The sequence below is a fragment of the Macaca thibetana genome, chromosome 3 (genome assembly GCF_024542745.1).
Source record: "Macaca thibetana thibetana isolate TM-01 chromosome 3, ASM2454274v1, whole genome shotgun sequence".
Taxonomy (NCBI): Eukaryota; Metazoa; Chordata; class Mammalia; order Primates; family Cercopithecidae; genus Macaca; species Macaca thibetana.
Genome location: NC_065580.1, coordinates 108,743,535 through 108,761,173, shown reverse-complemented (window position 1 = coordinate 108,761,173; position 17,639 = coordinate 108,743,535). Strand labels below are relative to the sequence as shown.

The 17,639-nt window shown below is 38.9% G+C and overlaps 1 protein-coding gene across 2 annotated transcripts in view; it reads left to right on the top strand.

Annotated features, from left to right (window-relative positions):
• AMPH (amphiphysin) overlaps positions 1 to 17,639 on the top strand; it is a 247,506-nt gene that overhangs the window by 205,149 nt on the left and 24,718 nt on the right. The window contains exons 16-17 of one of the 2 annotated variants that reach the window (XM_050783311.1): positions 3,877 to 3,933; positions 8,334 to 8,459. In XM_050783311.1, the coding sequence (XP_050639268.1) occupies positions 3,877 to 3,933; positions 8,334 to 8,459 (183 nt within the window). The remainder of the gene's footprint in view (positions 1 to 3,876; positions 3,934 to 8,333; positions 8,460 to 17,639) is intronic. The other variant, XM_050783312.1, reaches the window with a different exon arrangement.

Below are 17,639 nucleotides of genomic sequence, written 5' to 3'. Positions count from 1 at the left end.
GACAGTGTATGTGTATGTCCCAACAGGTAGGCAGGTGTAACATATGTAAAAGGCTGGCCACATGGCTCTCAGGCTCCTGGATCAGTTCTGACAACCTCTTCAACGGAGACCTCAAACAGGCTCGTCTGTGATGCCTGCTTTGTCTCAGAATGTCAGACGTGAACAGTTTCTAATAATTTAGCACTTAGAATTCTCTAAATACATATTCACAATATATTCATAAATAGAATTCGCTATTTAAAGGTTTCATTATTTTTCCATGTTACCTATAAAAAGATAAAAACTCACTGATATTCCTACATCCAAATACAGATACACACAAACACAAAGAGAGATGTTAATGCATCTCTTCCATCTTCAGATAATTCTTTTGAAAGGTTATCATAGGCATTGTCATAAATTTCTCATTCTTTTCAGGTTTGTATTTCTATCAGAGTTATGAATGCACATAATTTTAAAAGTAACAACTTTTATAAGGGCTTTTATTTTAAAACTTCAGACCATCATACACTCCCTTCATTTCCTTTTCTTAGAGGTGAATAGTTTCACTTCCTTCAACAAATTCTGTTTCCGCCCTATATGTGTGCATGGGTTTCTTATTATGCTGCTTTTTGATTTCTAAAGTATTATCTATTGACTCATCCCTCTGGAAGGCGAAGACTTAAAGTATTTTCCACCTCCTACCCACCCAATTCGCCCCCTCTTCTGCTTCCTGCCCTTCCTCTGATAGAGTTCCATCAGAGCCATCCAGGCAATCTGTGGTAATGGAACAGTGATGAAAATGCTATTAGTAGCCAAGTCATGAAGTTCACATTTTGTTTCATGCCAATTTTTTTGTTTTCCTTTGTGGTTATAATTGTGGGTCTTATTTATTTGCCTGTTGGTTGATCCACTTAGTTTTCTAGGTACTTATCGCATATTCAACCCCATACTCTGTAGTTATATAAATCTCCTATTCTGCTGAAAACATTAGACATTCGATCAGTTTCATCTTCTTGAAGAAATTGCCTATCTGTCCTCCTGGGCTGCTCTGGTCTGAACCTGGTACCCTATGCCTGTGACTTGCTGCAGAGCTGTTCTCTGGCTCTTCCATCCTGTTGATCATGGGAGCTACCTTCACCTCTCTCTCCTGTCCTTCCACTGTTTTCTGATGCAAGTTTCCTCATTTGTGGTTTAATCATTCACTTGGGTGGAGCAGAACTTCCAGTAGCTTTCTGAAAAAAGTGTACACGGAAGGTGAATATTTGTGACCTTACCCATCTGAACATGTCCTACGTATATATTAATATAATGGACTGCTAGTTTGGGTATTATATTTGAAGCTGTAAATCATTTTCCCTTAGAATTTTAAAGCCATCACTCCACTCAATCCTACCACCTAGTGTTGCCTTCAAGAAATTGTAATTTTGAGTCTTGATATTTTGTAAGAAACCTTCTTCCCACTCCTCATTCTTTCTGTCTCTCTCCCTCCTCCTACCTCTTTCATCTTCCTTTTCTCTCTTTCTCTGTGGAACTTTGTAGCATCTTCTTTTTACTTCAGTGTTTCTGAAATGTTTCAATGATGGGCTATGGTCTGAGTCTCTTTTCATCCACTGTATAAGCCTTTTTAATCTCAAAATTTATGGGTTTTGATTTGGGAGAATTGTAAAAAAAAATCATGGCTTTATCTTTTTTTTCCTTTGTTCTCTCATTCCATAACACTTCTCTTTTTCATATGTTAACTTCCTGACTAGTATTCTATTATTTTTTCTTTGCTGTTTCCTTTTCTCTGTTGTCTTTCTCTACTTTCTCTGTTTGCCAATTATTCTAACAGGTTTTTCACCCCTATAATTTTTTCAACTTCCAATAACTCTTTTTATTTACTGCATATTTATTTTCCAACAGCATCTTCTTCTTGTGTCATGAATGATTCTCTTCCTTTATATCTCTAAAATATTAATAATCAGTTTTGATTTTTTTTTGCAAAGTCTTTGTTTCTTCCACTTGCTTTCTATTCCATTTCTCTCTTTTGTATTTGAGACTTATCAAATGTTTGGTGATCTTGACTGAATACTCATATTTAAAAGTGGGAATCTGAAAAGCTGACTGGAAAGTTGTACAGGTAGATAGAGTTCATTGACTGTGGGCATTGTTGCAGGACTTTCTGGCTCATCTTTTCTGTTGGCGAGCCACTGAGGTCAGATTCTTTAGGCATTTTTTTTTTTTTCGTTTGGGCTGGCCAGATTTCCCAAGGAAGATTTATTTTGTCTCCTGTCTGCAAAGTTCAGGTCTGACTACTAGTGTAATGGAGGTGATTGGGGAAAAAATGGGAGCAGAGTAGTGAAAGAGGGGTGCATGGTCTCAGTATTTATTATGTAAATACTCAGTGCTTCTACCTTCCTGATGTACCTGTGTGTTCCCCAGTCCAGGGACCCTGTTTCAGCCTCTGTATAATTAATCTCAAGTCTTCTGCTAGGGTAGGCAAGGATGTTGCTTGGTGTTCTTAGTAGGTAAGAATATCTTGAGGTCTGACAACTTTGTAATAGACTTTTACAAAGTCTATTACATTTACAAAGTCTATTATATTTTTCTGTTGTTACCACTGCCGTCACTCCTGTTTCCTGTGGCTCTTTATGCTTCTAATTCTTCATCACTGGGAGTTCTAAGGAACAAATCAGACTGATTTTCAGCATTTCTAACATCACCTTAGGATACAGATTTCTCTGATCCACCAAGTTACTACTCTTTCATCTGCTTTCCAATTGCAACATTTTGTTGTTTCTGTCTTTCTTCTCATTCTTTTCGTTCTTACAGGTTTATGCCTTTAAAAAAATCCCTTTATTGTTGTTTAGTTTGGATTCAGGAGGTAACAGAGGTAACTGCATGTGTTCAAAACACCATCTTCATCCAAAAGTCACTGACTCATCTTTTCTGTTAGGCGTCCCCTGGATGTCATTTCTTCAGGCATTTTGTTTTTTCCCTTGAGCTAGCAGATTTCCCAGGAAAGGCAATTGGGTCTCCTGTTTGGAGGGTGCAAGCCTGGCTACCAATGTAATGAGAGATGAAGGTTCCTTTAGAGGTTAATTTTCCTTTAGATTTCCTCCAGCTTGATTTGTTTAGGTCAATGAACATATTTTATGAAATTTTAACATGTGGCTCATACATAACCCATTAGAAAGAACACTTAAGTAATATAGTGAGATTGAATTCACAACATTTAAAATGTTTGAATTTTGGAACTTCAACCACTAACTTCTGATTTGGTATCAACAGCCAGAAGAGAAGCTGTGGACTAAAGATGCCCCTGAAGCCAGTGGCCTCTGTTTAATGACTCTCGTAGTATTCTGCTAGCAGAGACTTATATTAAAACTTACTTTTGCATGTTTTGACTTAATGATTTAAAATAAAAGGGGACTTTAACATGTTTAAAATAATATTTATTGAGGCCAGGCATGGTGGCTGCCATCTCTAATCCTAGTACTCTGGGAGGCCAAGCTGGCAGATTGCTTGAGCTGAGAAATTCAAGACCAGCTTGGGCAACATGATGAAACCCTGTCTATACAAAAAAAAAAAAATACAAAAATTAGCCAGGCGTGGTGATGTGCACCTGTACTTCTAGCTACTCAGGAGGTTGAGGTGGATCACCTGAGCCCAGGGAGGTGGAAAATGCAGTGAGCATGATCATACCACTATACTCCAGCCTGGAGGACAGAGGAGACCCTTTCTCCAAAAAAAAAAGAAAAAAAAAAGAAAAAAAAAATTAGAGTCTATATATGTGTGTGTGTGTGTGTGTGTGTGTATATATATATATAGAGAGAGAGAGAGAGAGAGAGAATTGATGGTAGCTAATTTAAATATCTTTTCAAAACATCTTCTATTTTTATCCTTGATTGTCAGCCCCAGGATACTTCATTATTCGCAATGCAGACAGACCAGAGTATGATCTGCAACTTGGTAAGTTGATTTGGGTTTGTGCTCTCGGGAGGTTGTTAGTTATCCCTGCATCTAGAGTTTTAATATCCAGAATGTGGTTTCTGGATCCTGTGCTTTTCTAGAAAACAGGAGAGAACGTGTCTGTAAAACCTCAGTGTGACTTTGCATTTAGTTATTTCTATTCACACAGGCACAGTCATTCCAGCAAAAACCAGTCTCCTAATTATGAACCCCAGCAGAACACAGTGAATCCATTAAGGATATGTATATTTCCATATGAATATAACTTAAGCTCCAGTATTTAAAGTGAAATTGCCTCAAGAATCCATGTTTCAAAAGAAATCCTTGTTTGTTTCTTGAACCTGAAACTACCCCATTTCTCATCTCATCCCTCCACTCTGTGAGAGGTAGAAAGCAGTAATGCATAGTAGAGTTGTGATTTCTAATTTGATACCAAATGAGAGGAGAGACAAAAGCTTAGTTAGGGGATGAGTAAGAAATAGAAATAGTTACTCCTGGTGTTAGAGGAGATTCTTAAAAGATCAGTGTTGCAGTTACGATGGAAAACGTTTTTAGCAACAGCTTAAAGCTTACTAGTAAAGATGAATGAAGAGACCTTAAGAGATGTCGCTTTTGAGCATGTCATTGCTACATTTCAGAGGATTTGGGCTCTTTGAGGACTAGGTCATGAGGGTTATTTGTAGCACTGTGGTTTTCTCATGGGAGTAGTGCATACTTATCCCAGCTTCTGCCTTTCATATTGGATACTTGGAATTAAGATTAAATACAATGAATTTTTTAAAACTATTTTATTTGTAAGTAAGGAATTCTGTTCTGGAGGGTTTGTCTTCAAGGCTGGTTTGATATATTTTCAAAGGCAGGTGTGTCTCTCATACCTTGTCAATAGATTGTCACGCTTTTGCCTTTTGGACAACCAGCTGAAAGACAGAGTCTCTCTGGCCTGCAAATAAATATTTAAATGTTTCAAATACAAATTATACTTGTGTTAGTCATGGAGCCAGTGAAACTCATTCTTCATGTTCATTGGTGATTCTCCAGCTGGGTGATGGAGATGGAGAATGGAATTTTTAATTATCAACCGTGAATGGTTTATGAGAAATGGAGAAATACCAGTATAAAAGGAAAGGCAATTGGTTATAATTAAACTCACACCTACTACACTGATGCAAAACATTCAGGTCTAGAATTCAGTGGTTTTTAAGTTTTGGTGAGCCTTTCCATATCATCCCTGGCTGGTCCTAGGAGCTTCCATGCTTGTCTTTCTCTTCTCTTTGTATGTATTCTCTGAAGCAGACATCTTGCCCCTTCTTTCCATGGGGAACTTAGCTTTGTCATGTTCAGCATTGCAAATGCTGCTAACATTGGCCCTGCCCTCTGATCTAGGAAATCACAGTGAACCGATGTCTCCCAGTGAGTCCTGATTGTACACGATCTTCCCAGGAGCAAGAAACCTTCCCAGTGTTTGGCTCATTGACTATTCTGAGCGAAGTAGGAGATGAAGTTGATAATCAGCTGTACATCTCCCAGTCTGCATCATACAGCCCCACAGGACATCTTTTGAGTACAGGTTTAAACCCTTTTGAATCAGCAACTCTTGCTCAGAGCTCAGAGCTGCCTCTAAAGCCCTCTGCAGTTCTCACTAAATTAGCTCTCTCAGGATTGGAGAAACTGGATACAAGGCCACATTGGATGTGACTAGACTTCTGCCCCTGCTCTCCCAACCCATCTCCTTTTCCTCTGTGTTGACCCGCCTTTCATCTTATCACAAAGGATACCAGAAAAGGTGCTGCAAGGCTATACTCCTTATTTTATTCTAAAGGAAGAATTCGTTTATGGTCCTCAGAGTTCAACCATTGTGGTATCTACTGCCACCAATATCTGTAAAGGATGCACCTCTTCTCTGAAGGTGTAATGACTGCTACTGAAACAAACAATAGGAAATCATTCTCAGCACTCCAAAATAGGTGTGGCAGGGGATCAGCCTATTTGCAATGTCTCTCGAGGGAGACATCTTATAGAAAAAAATGGTGAAGGTAGGGCACAATTCCCACAGGACTATATTGAATCTCTCCACAAGAGGTTGCTCACATTTTATCTTAGTTTTTCCCTCTTTCTTGACAAAACACTTATAATTTTGCATTATCTTGGAAAAGAAAGGTGGCTTCTATTTCTAAATTTAGGTAGCTGATTTTATATACAACCATGCTTCATTGTTACTCATCATTTAGTGAGTTATACTATCCTCCTGGAATTTAGGTTAAGTTGTAATGCCTTATTGTGAAATTTCATGTGTTATTGTCGTATGTGAAACATCTTGTGACTTGTGGGGACATAAGCAATCCTATGTTCTCCTGATACTAGACCACAGTCACACTGTCAAATTTCAACAAGCAAATGCAATTAGACTCATTTATAGAATCACCCTAGCTATTTATTCTTGCCTTATAAAAAATGTCAGAATTTCTTGAGACTTCTAAGAAACCTAGACTCTGATGCAAATATTTTTTGCATTTTGAGATATCTTTGCATTTTGTAAAATACATGATGATATATTTCTTTGACTCATGTTTTAAAACATCTCTTGGCTTCTCATCTGGCTTCAATCTAACTTCTTCCGTAGCATAGACTCAGCTTGCAGTGAACAGCATCTACTTGTGGATTTCTTGGTGTTTTCTCAAATTGCCCTTTTATCCTTCATTGTGAAGGTCATTTGATACCAGGCTGTCATAGCAAATCACCTTGACTTCCTAAATGGTAAGATCATTCCCTGAGCGCTTACAGTATCTGTTTGCTGTTATGAAAACTTGTTCCATTATGAAGATAATTCTTTTCGAACAATAAAAGTGAAGTATTTTTCCATAAAGGACTCCTGAGAGCATATTCGTGTGAATTTTATCTCATTCTTTCCTAAAAATTATGTCAGGCCACCTCTTAAAGCTTAAAAAAACCCATAAAAAATCAAATGTCTATACACCTGTCTACCAGTCCTTTGAATTTATTATGCCCTTTGAAAAGAATGGTCGTGTGATCCTGGCATGCATAAAAATGGAATGATTTGGTGGGAGACATAAGACAAATAGTTTGTGTGTTTGTCCAACACTAGGCTATTCATATTCATTTTGTGTTACCTCAGCATAACTTTTCCATCACTTCTCTGGGGAACTTGCCATGTGCACTGACTCAGATAAATGTACAGGACAAATAGAGGTGGGTTTTGATTGCTTATGGTGAGTTGGATAGAAGTTGCTGATTTCTCCAATCACAGCATTAATTAGAGACTTCTTACTCCACTGGGAAATCACTTTTCAGCTTTTTTTTTTACAGTTTAAGTGTTCTGATGATAGAAAAGGATCTTATGAGCCCTCTAATGGCCATCCATTTAGTGAAAGAATCATGCTAGATAAATATGTGTATTTATATTAATAAGAATGGAAAAAGAAGGAATATTTTCAGTAGTTGTAGTGACATGCACTGGCTGTGGTGCTTTTAATGGCTTGTTGTTAGTTGATATCGCTAATTTTAAAACTAAAAAGGCCTTGATCTAAGAGATGCCAGAAGCCTGATTTAGCATATATGTAATTGAAATCAGGATGATGTTTATGTGTTGTGTTGGGACAAAAAGACCTCACCCCGCCTACACAATTCAGGGGGTGTAATTGAACCACATGGAGAATACTGCCCTGTGGTTCTTTAAACAACTATTATGTGAAGTAAATGCATTACTAAGGATTTTGTCGGAGGGAGAAAGGGAACAAGGAACTGAACAGGAATTTACAACAAGGCAGTAAAGTATCTATGATTGTGGTAGCGAGTAGCCAGGTAGCTGGTTCTGTTCCTCCCAGCCTTGGAAGTGGAACACTAGCATCGTGGTGACCTGTTGAGTCAAATGAATGCATTTTAGTCTGACTATTAGAATGACTCTTTGATTTTTTTGGTGCAATGCATATTCATAAAACTGAAAGGCCCTGGAACTGTGTGCCCTGCGATTTCTTCCTTACTCCTTCCCACTGGCAAATAATTGTGGGTCCTCCTAGAATTCTCTCTCTCTCTCTCTCTCTGGAAAATAGCAGAACCTTTTATAGCTATCATAGGTAAGTAGGTATTCAAAATGTTGCAAGTAAGTAAAATGGGTAGGTAAAACTTGGTAAGTCTTGCCTGACTTCAAGGGAAATGACAGTCTTGATGATGGTAAAGCAGAAGTTTAATAAGATTTTATTTCTAGTCTTTTCCGTTCTCTAAAAGCCTATGATGTCAAACAGGGGGCTTTTCTCCAGCACGGATTTCATGAAGCTAGTTGCCTGTGGGATGACAAAGAAAATCTTAATTGTCCAGTATTCTGTAATGTTATCTATTTACCTGTTGAATCTTTTTCCTCTAACCCTCAAAACAAACACTCCAAGGCTGAATCTGAACAGGCTCCACCCACAGAGCCAAAAGCAGAGGAGCCCCTGGCTGCTGTCACACCTGCCGTTGGGCTGGACCTTGGAATGGACACTCGGGCTGAGGAGCCAGTGGAGGAGGCAGTGGTGAGCGCTACCTCCCTCTCACCCTCGATCTGCCTCGCTGCCACAGCCATGTTCATCTCATGACCCCATGCATCACTCTCATCTTTGCCTCACTTGGGCCAAACATGCTCCATATCTATTGTAGCTCCCAGGTTCAAATAGCCTTCATTCCTGTTCTCTTTCATTTTTTAATGACTGATCTTACGATCTAAAGAAAACTGTGCACAGCCACAGGTTTAGCACAGTAGAAGGGTTGTAGAACTTGCAAGTAATCAGAACTGTTAATGCTTTGTTCTATCTGTGACAGCTGGAGACGTACCTTTATTAGGGATGTGACAAACAGAATAACAACTTTGTTCATTGTGTGTACATATTGATTGCTTACAATGTTCATTTTGTAGGTTGGTTAAGGTCCAATGAGGTGCTGAAATCCCCTATCACAACTCCATGAATCTATAAGGATTCACCATTTGCTCACAATTAAGTCTGCTGATGACTCTTATAATAATATGGACCTTGAGGATGTTGTGTTTCTGTGCTGGGATGGAGATCCATTTGTCTGCCTGGAAACCTGCTCTTACCCTAATCCATGCAGCCATAAAGAACACCACATTGCAAACTGGGCTGAGCTCTGATATGTACCAAGTAGAATTGGACATTGTAATACCCATGAAAGTGTAGAGTACAAAATACCCATGGTGAGTGAAAAGTCATTTATTTATGAAATGAAGAAAAATGTCTTCCAACAATTTCAATCAGGGTACCATTTACTACAGCCTTCATAGACTGTACAAATAGGAAAACCAATTTCTCTATTACCAAAAATAACATTCCCTAGATTAGATACCTAGAGAAATAAGGCTTACTTCATGTTGTTGGTGCCTTAAGTCATTTTACAGGGAAAATGGTAGGTCATCTGTCACATCAACAGTTTATTAATCAAGTAGAAAAATAAATAATAGTGCAAGATAGTAATGGAACTACTTAAAGTGGGACTGAATCTCTCCTAGAGGCGTTGCTTGCAGGGACTTTAGACCAGGGAGTGCTGTGTCCAGGGCCGCTCCCAGATTCGCTGAAGATTTCAGCAAGTCCATGCAGACAGTGCTTTTTCATTTGGTGTCCAATGGTGATCTGTCTACTCACCTTAGCTTTAAGATTATTTAAATAACAAAGGAAGGGAAAAATAGAATTTAATTTTTCACTACTGTTATAATTAAGAAGATAATTGATTTTTAAAGGAATGTGGATGATGCCAGGGAGTTAAAAAGATATTGATTTAGGTTTTGAGGGAAATCGTTTCAATTCTGAAAAGCTCTCATCAAATCCCTATTTTGAACAGCAGAACCAACTTCACCTTCACCAATGTTTTAAAACTAGTTCATTGATTTTATGCCCAAGACTATTCAGTGTAAGGCTTAATGCCATCATGCCCATGTGCTTGAGCACGGGCAGCATTGGATGTTGTGCGATAGATTGGAAATGTGGAATAGACGAGCTACTGTGTTCAATACAGGCTGAACGTTGATTCTCCACGATCCCTTCTAAGAATGCCATGTCCATATACCTCCCACACCCCCATCCTCATTTCAACAAACCAATCTAAGAAGGCTTTTGTTTTTTTCAGAATCCAGGTTTATGGTTTTCCAGTGGACAATATTAGTGGCCACAAATTATTAAGTACCTACTATGTAATAGCTAATATATATGCATATGTTTGATAATTGTTTAAACTAAGGGTAATATGAAAAATATTCAACACCCTGTGGCACAGGCACCAACCGTCACTCAAACCGGCTTCCCTCATGTTGGGTAAGCAGCTCTTTGGAAGAATGCTTCATTCTGAAAATACCTTTTCTCCTAAAGCTCATAGGTGAACTGTAAAGAATCAAAAATTGTGATTCCTTATAAAATATAAGGCAATTTACAGTCTTATGAAGGATTTAGGCACCTCCTGAGATCCACAGGTGATGCAAGAATCGCAGGTGCAGAGCTCGCAGTGTGATCCACGCTTTCCACAGAGAAAAAATTCAAGTTCACTTCTCCATATGGACTGAAAAATAACAGTAACAATGTTAACTAAGAGGAGACAGTTTACAGCAATTCAGTTTGCCTAATGCTCATCAGTAGTGGCTGCCTTCCATGTTTTTAACATGGACATACTTGGATGAAATCAATTCTTCCCGTCATTCTCCCTTCTCCTTAGGAAAACAGAATCAGATAAAATGTATTTTTGTTTCCTAAAGTAGATTTATAGCTTGTTCCTTCTGGTCGTAATAATCTAACATAATATTAGGGTTATATTTCTCTGGAGAAGTGTCTATTAGGTTGCTAGATATGTGATATTAATTGTAAAAACAAAAATCCCCATTGTGTCCCTAGCATTAATTAATAGGCTGGTTGTGGTTGTCATTAGTCAGCATTGAGTTGACATGACCTTTTGAGGTAATCCCTTTCACTGCTGAAATGTCACCATAATTATTAGTTCAGGTTTTGACAAAATGCATTTCATCTGAGATGAAGTTTGTGATTGTTCTGTTTTTTTTTTTTTTTTTTAAGAGGCAAGTATAATTTCAAACATGGGAAATTTTAACAGTGTTTTCCAAAGGGCTTTTAAGAAAAGTTTAATTATTACATTTTAGTTTGTTGTTTTATTTCTCATATAGCTAGTATTGTTGATGGTTTTTCCAATAATATCAAATTTTACTAGTATGTCTACAGGATGCATTTACAAAAACAACACTGTTGTCTTTCCTTTTCCAGATGTTTCTATGTTATGTAAATAATGAAAATATTTGTTAGAAAAAAATGATTTGGGGCCGGGTGCGGTGGTTCACGCCTGTAATCCCAGCACTTTGGGAGGGTGAGGTGGGCAAATCACGTGAGGTCAGGAGTTCAAGACCAGCCTGGCCAACATGGTGAAACCCCATCTCTACAAAAATACAAAAATTAGCCTGGCATGATGGCGGGTGCCTGTAATCCCAGCTACTTGGGAGGCTGAGGCAGGAGAATCGCTTGAACCCGGGCGGCAGAGGTTGCAGTGAGCTGAGATCTTAACCATTGCACTCCAACCAGGGTGACAGACTGAGACTCTGTCTCAAAAAAAAAAAAAAAAAAGTTCAATACGATTTCAATTCGTTTCAATGTATTTTAGAGAATTAGGTTGAAAAGCAGGTAAAGATGAGCACAGAGTCAATTCATAATGAATTATTTGGTTACAATTAATTATGGTTAAATTTTTACCCACATTTGTTCCATTTATTTCTAGAGAGGCCCCTTCTAATTTTCTCTAAATTTCTGTCAGTGCCTGTATTTTGCTTAAATTATGTGAATTATACCACTGTTGGTGTTTTTTGCCTATTATTTTTTCAAAATAATGCCATGTAATTAAATTTAGAGTTAGCATAGTTTTTAAAACATATAAATGTAAGAAAGACTGGTAAAGACGTTTTTAAAATTGTTGGGGAATCCTGGATTATGAAACATTATTGACCCATTATTCTGGGGACAACTTTGGTTTTTGCTGTGTTTTGTTTTTTAAAAACTTTACCACTTAACTGGTCAAGACCAATTTAAACCAACAAATATATACATATCAGAATTGCCAGACTATAGTCTATCAGCTTCATCTTGCTAGGAATATTTCTGTCTGAACAGAATGCATGTGTTCACTTCCTCTTTTACTCAGTTGACAGATATATTTGAGTCCTCTGTAGGTGTCAGGCTCTATTCTGGATCTGGAGAATACAGGGATGCGATAAATAGATATGGCTCCTGCCTCCTAGTTTCCACAGACTGGTGGTTGAGATGCACGTTACACGGAGGTTGAGGTGTCCTTCAGTGACACTCATGTTCGTGGGAAACAGCATTTGGGTTTTCTCCTTTTGCAGGGTAAACATGAGAGCTAGCGTTTCCCCTGTGCCTCTAGATGTCATCTCCCAGTAAGTCAGAGGAAGACATTGAAGATCAGAGGAAGCCAGGGAGCTTGAATTATTGCCTGCCCTTATAAATATAGAATGATCTTCCAACTCCAAGTGCTCATACTGAAGCATGCTTTAAGATGTCAACAAACATACGTATGTATATATTTTTCTTTTTTTTATGAGAACCTTGGAGATGGATGTTCCTATTTACATTTCGTAGAAAAAAAATCACAGAATTGGTTGTTTTCTGAGTTTGACTGTATTCCCATTAGCAAATAGTTACATTTTCAGGGCCCCTTAAGCTAAACAAGTGTCTGTTTCTCTCTTGTTCACGATACCAAGCACACAGCAGAGTATATAATACATGCCCATCAAATTCTAAGTCATTGAGTTGTTAATTGGTTGACACTGTAGTCTTGGGGTCCTTAAAGGGGCTGCAGTTTGATTTCTTAAAGTACTGATATTTATATGGTCGTTTTCCTTGTCTTTTTTTTTCATTCAGACATTTTGGCTTTTTTATATTTAGGAAAAGCAAGCCAGTTATGATGATCAAAAGCAATGTCAGTTTTTTCATTCTGCCCCACAGCTCTGTGACACCTAAGCCCCACTTACCTCAAATATAAAATGGAGTTAATAATAATCACCTTAAAAGTTTTCTATGAGGGCTTAGAAATAATACATATTGTCAGTTTCAGCATCTGTCATGCAGAAGTTATTAATGACAGTTTGGTGATATCATTATTGTTACCATCCTCATGAAAAGTTGTTGAGAAGGAAATAAGCAGAAGCAGGGGAAATATGTACTCTGGGGAGGAGAAAGCAGCAGAGGCAAAGGATAACAGCCCCCTCTTCCAGTGTTGCCTCGTGTCAGAAATGGTAAAGGATCCAGTCCCTGCTAGATCTCCATCAACACAAATTTCCATGTGGTTTCCAAACAAGCTGTGTCCCATCAAAATTCTTTGTCCTTTCTAAGAAGACTTTCTGTTTTCTAGGCACCTTCATACTCAGTGAATGAATAGGGATTTTTTCTATCTTCATTGCCAAGGAGATGTGAGTATTCAGAGAACTGGCAGTGCCCTCTCAGCTGCGTCCTCTTTCAATGTGGTTGTAGAAGGAAAAAGAAGGGCAGATGATCTATAAATATGATACATCCAAATCCGATACAAGTAACTGAACTTAGATCTTTCTCTCTGTCTTTGCAGGAAGTCACAGGGAAGAGATAAAGTTAGCCAAGAATAAAGTGAAAGTAACAACACGGTGATCAGTTCCCCCAAACTCACAGAGCAGGTTGATCTGGATTGGTAGGTGGCCATCTCTGATGTTTTGAGATGTGGCTGATATTAAGTATTCATTAACCACCTACCAACTGCTAGTAGCAGCATACACACACCATTTTCCCTGCCTTCTGGAGTGTGATTTCCAAAGCCCTATTGCAGACAGGCCCAAGTGAGACTTTTGAAATGTCATTGTTTATTCAGAGTGTGGTTATAAATCTATGTGAACATGAACTCAGGATTCAGGTTGTTCTTCCACTATTGAGGAGCCATTTTTAGGTGATAGATGCCCAGTGGCTTTTAAGTATTACTTTTGGCATGTACTTTTCTTCTGAGGTGAAATTCACATAAAATAAAATTAACCATTTTCAAGTGAGCAATTAAGTGGCACTTAGTACATTCACAGTGTTGTACAATCATCACCTCTATCTCGTTCCAAAACATTTTCATCACTTCAAATCACAGCCCCATAGCCATTAAGCAGTGACTCCCATCTTCCCCTCCCCAGGCCCTTGGTACCTGCCAATCTGCTATGAATTTATCTAACTAGAGAGCTGATATGAATGGAACCAGACAACACATGAGTATAAGATGATTTTGTGTCTGCCTTGGTGTATACTTTTTGTCACATACTAACTCTAGAGCTTTAGCTTGATATATTTAATGTGACTTGTTATCATTAGCTTCAGGATAAGAAACTCTTATTCTCTCTTCTGAATATGTATTGGACCCAGTTCATAATCCCTCATTGAAACGATTCCTGGTCATCAACACAATTGGGTAGCCTATGTAAGACCAGACCCATTCAGAGGTTAAAAAGACAACTCTGTTGAGATAATAAAGCCCCACCCCAATATGAAGCCCAATCCCACTCCAGAAATCAGAATTTAGACCTACAAGAGCCTTACAGATGTGTTCTACCTACTGGCTCACCCCTCTTCGCCTACCGGTGGCAGTGCTGGGATTTGTTTAGTACATGGATAATGTGGAACCAACCCCCCAGACCATGTGTGCTGAGTTCTCGTCCGCTTCTTGCCTGTTCCTATTCTGTCCATCCCTCATCTCCAGGAGTGAAAAGCCCTTGCATGAATCCCTCCTGCTAGCCCTCCAGAGACATGAGCTGGAACCCTAAATATGATCAGGAAAAAGTGCTTGATTTGAGATCAGAGATCCCTTCCTTTTCTCTGGCCAGTTGCCTTTTGTTCCAGCATCAGTGCCCAAGCAGCTCAGATACTGCCTTTAAGGACTACTGTGTGTGTCCTGAAGTGAAGGAGTATGATCGAAGAGAGTAAGGTGATAGTAAAGAAGGCCATACTGTGATAAGAGATACTAGGGAGCACTAGCATTGTCATGCATTCTCTCACAGCAGTCCCATGAAATAGGATTATTTAGGCATCAGGATCCCCATTTTACAGATTAAGAAAACGGACACAGAGAGATTATTTGCTTAACCAAGATCGCACACCTACAAAGTAGTGACCTGTGATTCAAAACCTGCTCTTTTAATCCATGGCTGTCCATCTCCTGACTACTCCAGGTGCTTTTAAAAAGAGCGGGTTTTATAAAAATATATTATCAACACATTTCATATCACGTCTAACTAAAGCCATTAGGTTCACAACTTAGGGTCCAAGCTGACACAAAGACTTCCTACAACGAATGCTTAGACTTGATACATGTTCCTGGTTTGTGGTTGAGGAGTTGAACTGAAACAGAAACTCTGTGTAGCCTCAACCTTGAGCTTCTCAGAGGTAATGTATATTCTAATTCTCCACTTTGGCTGCAAAGCAATTTCAGAGGGGATGTATTTGAAAGACCCTGAATTAGGAATATGGGGGAACTGACTCCATGGCCAACCAGTGAGGTGGCCTTGGGGAAATAATTTTACCCTCCATGCCAGTTTTCTCATCCTCCTTTAAGAGCGTTGTACACGATAACCTCTTCCTGCTCCCCAAAATCAAAATGTATTACTTTAAAAATTCATTGTAGTAACAATTCCTTGTAGTAACAAGAGCACCCTGTGTTTATGGCTTTTTTCCAGCCTCTGTTTGCTAGGCCTTTGGGATGACATATCATTGCGGAGTGGCTTTTACTTACTAATGCCATGGCCAGTTCAAAGGCTGTGAACTCAAAGGTTGGCAGTCAGGCCTTCCAAGTGTGACTTTCAGCTGCCTACCCCTCCTCAAGCTTCAGGCCCCACACTGCCATCTGGGTTGGGTCCCAGGTTGCACAGTGAGATATATGTCGTGCTTTACAGGGTCAGGTTTGGGAGTTTTGCCAACAAAGTGTAATGACATTCAGGTGATTTGCAGATCACTGTTTATCAGTCTAGTCTCCGGATGTGTCTGGCAGCCTTCCTTCTGCCTTCTGCCAACCTGAGCCTGGGCCTGCTTAGGAGAAGGCAGTTTGAGCGGTAACAGCAGGCACTTTACATACCATTCAAAGATGACATAGCCAGCCATGGGAAAATGCTTATTGTACCATGAAAGTGTCTTCCTTAAGCAACCTCTTTAACAAACTATTTGCAATCCCTGTTGAAGCTGTCCATGGTGACTGCTCCAAAAACTAGTGTGTGCTCATTTCCTCGTCTCTGAGAGAGAACAATCCATGGTATTTACATTTGCATTAAAAGATAAGTCCCCTTTTCCTATCCACTTGTCCCCTACATGTTGCAGATAAATCACTAATTAAAACTTTAAATACTGATCTGTATTATTATTGGATATTCTGACACAAACTTAAAGGCCAAATTAACCAAAATGTGTTAACTTTGAGATCTCTGTAGAAGACTTTAATTTTTAAAGAAAGTGATGGAGCTAGTTCTAACAGACATTGCCATGGCAACAGTGCTGCCTGCAGTTGAGTTGCTCTGGGACCCAGCTGCTGAGGGTTCATGATGGGACTGCAGGCAATACCTGGAGAGCAGACTGAAAAAGATGATTGAGCTGAACGTTGTGAGGGGGACACCACTAAATTCCTTTATTAGAAAGGAAGCACATAAATATGTCAAATGAAATTTGCGATACCAAGTGCCAGCTTTGAAAGGAACACTACTGGGGACACGGGGTACCATGAGAGAGCTTGCCCCTGCAGTCACACTGAAGGAAAATTATGACCCAGATTGTTTTAAATATAGTTCACGCAAAGAGATTTACCAGTCACCAGCCCGTGCCATAGTTCAGTCATCTTCTATTTGGGGCCATAATGATGATCTGGAGACTCTACCTACCTCTTGGGCTTTTCTTTAAAATGGATTCTGAAGAAAATGCTGTATTTTCATTAAAATGCCAAGGATCTTCAGACAAGTCAAGAGCTCAAGTTGGATCTAGAATTAGAGATAGTCAAGACAAGGCAATGGTGCCCTGCAGCCAGGATTCCCACTGTATTTGTCTTCCTTTGTTACTTTTCCCCATGAGTTTACACAGCCAGGCCCAAAGGGACTTCCTCCAGCTCCATAGTGAATTAGTGGAAGAGTCAAAACTAAAACCCAGTCTCCAGTCTATCTCTAGTGCTGCTTCTACTTTATAATAGTTCCTCCCTTGTAAAATGAGAACATTAGGCCCTGTGGTCCTTCCAGCCATGGGATCAGATTAATCTCTAACTTGTGAACATACTTATAAACGAAAGGCAAAATGTCCAACTTCTAAATGTTCTCAGTTGTAGTTCTGTAGTGCAATGGATCAATTGGTCATCTTTTCCACTTTTCCAGCCTGTACATATCTTAACGATGAAATCTACAGGACAAAATGAAATCTACAGGACAACTACAGGACAAAATAATGTAGAACAATAATGTAGGCAAAAGTAATGTAGAGAAATTCTATCAAACCAACCTCTTCTTGATATCTTTTTATTGCATAATTCAGTATTGATTAAGAGGGATTTTGTGATATGTTTGCTTTGGTGCCTGGGTAGTATGTGTGCATGAATAAAGAAAAAATTTATAATCTATGCCTCTCACTTTAAAGAGTAGCATTCCAACAACTTAAGTGAATGTATCAACTGTT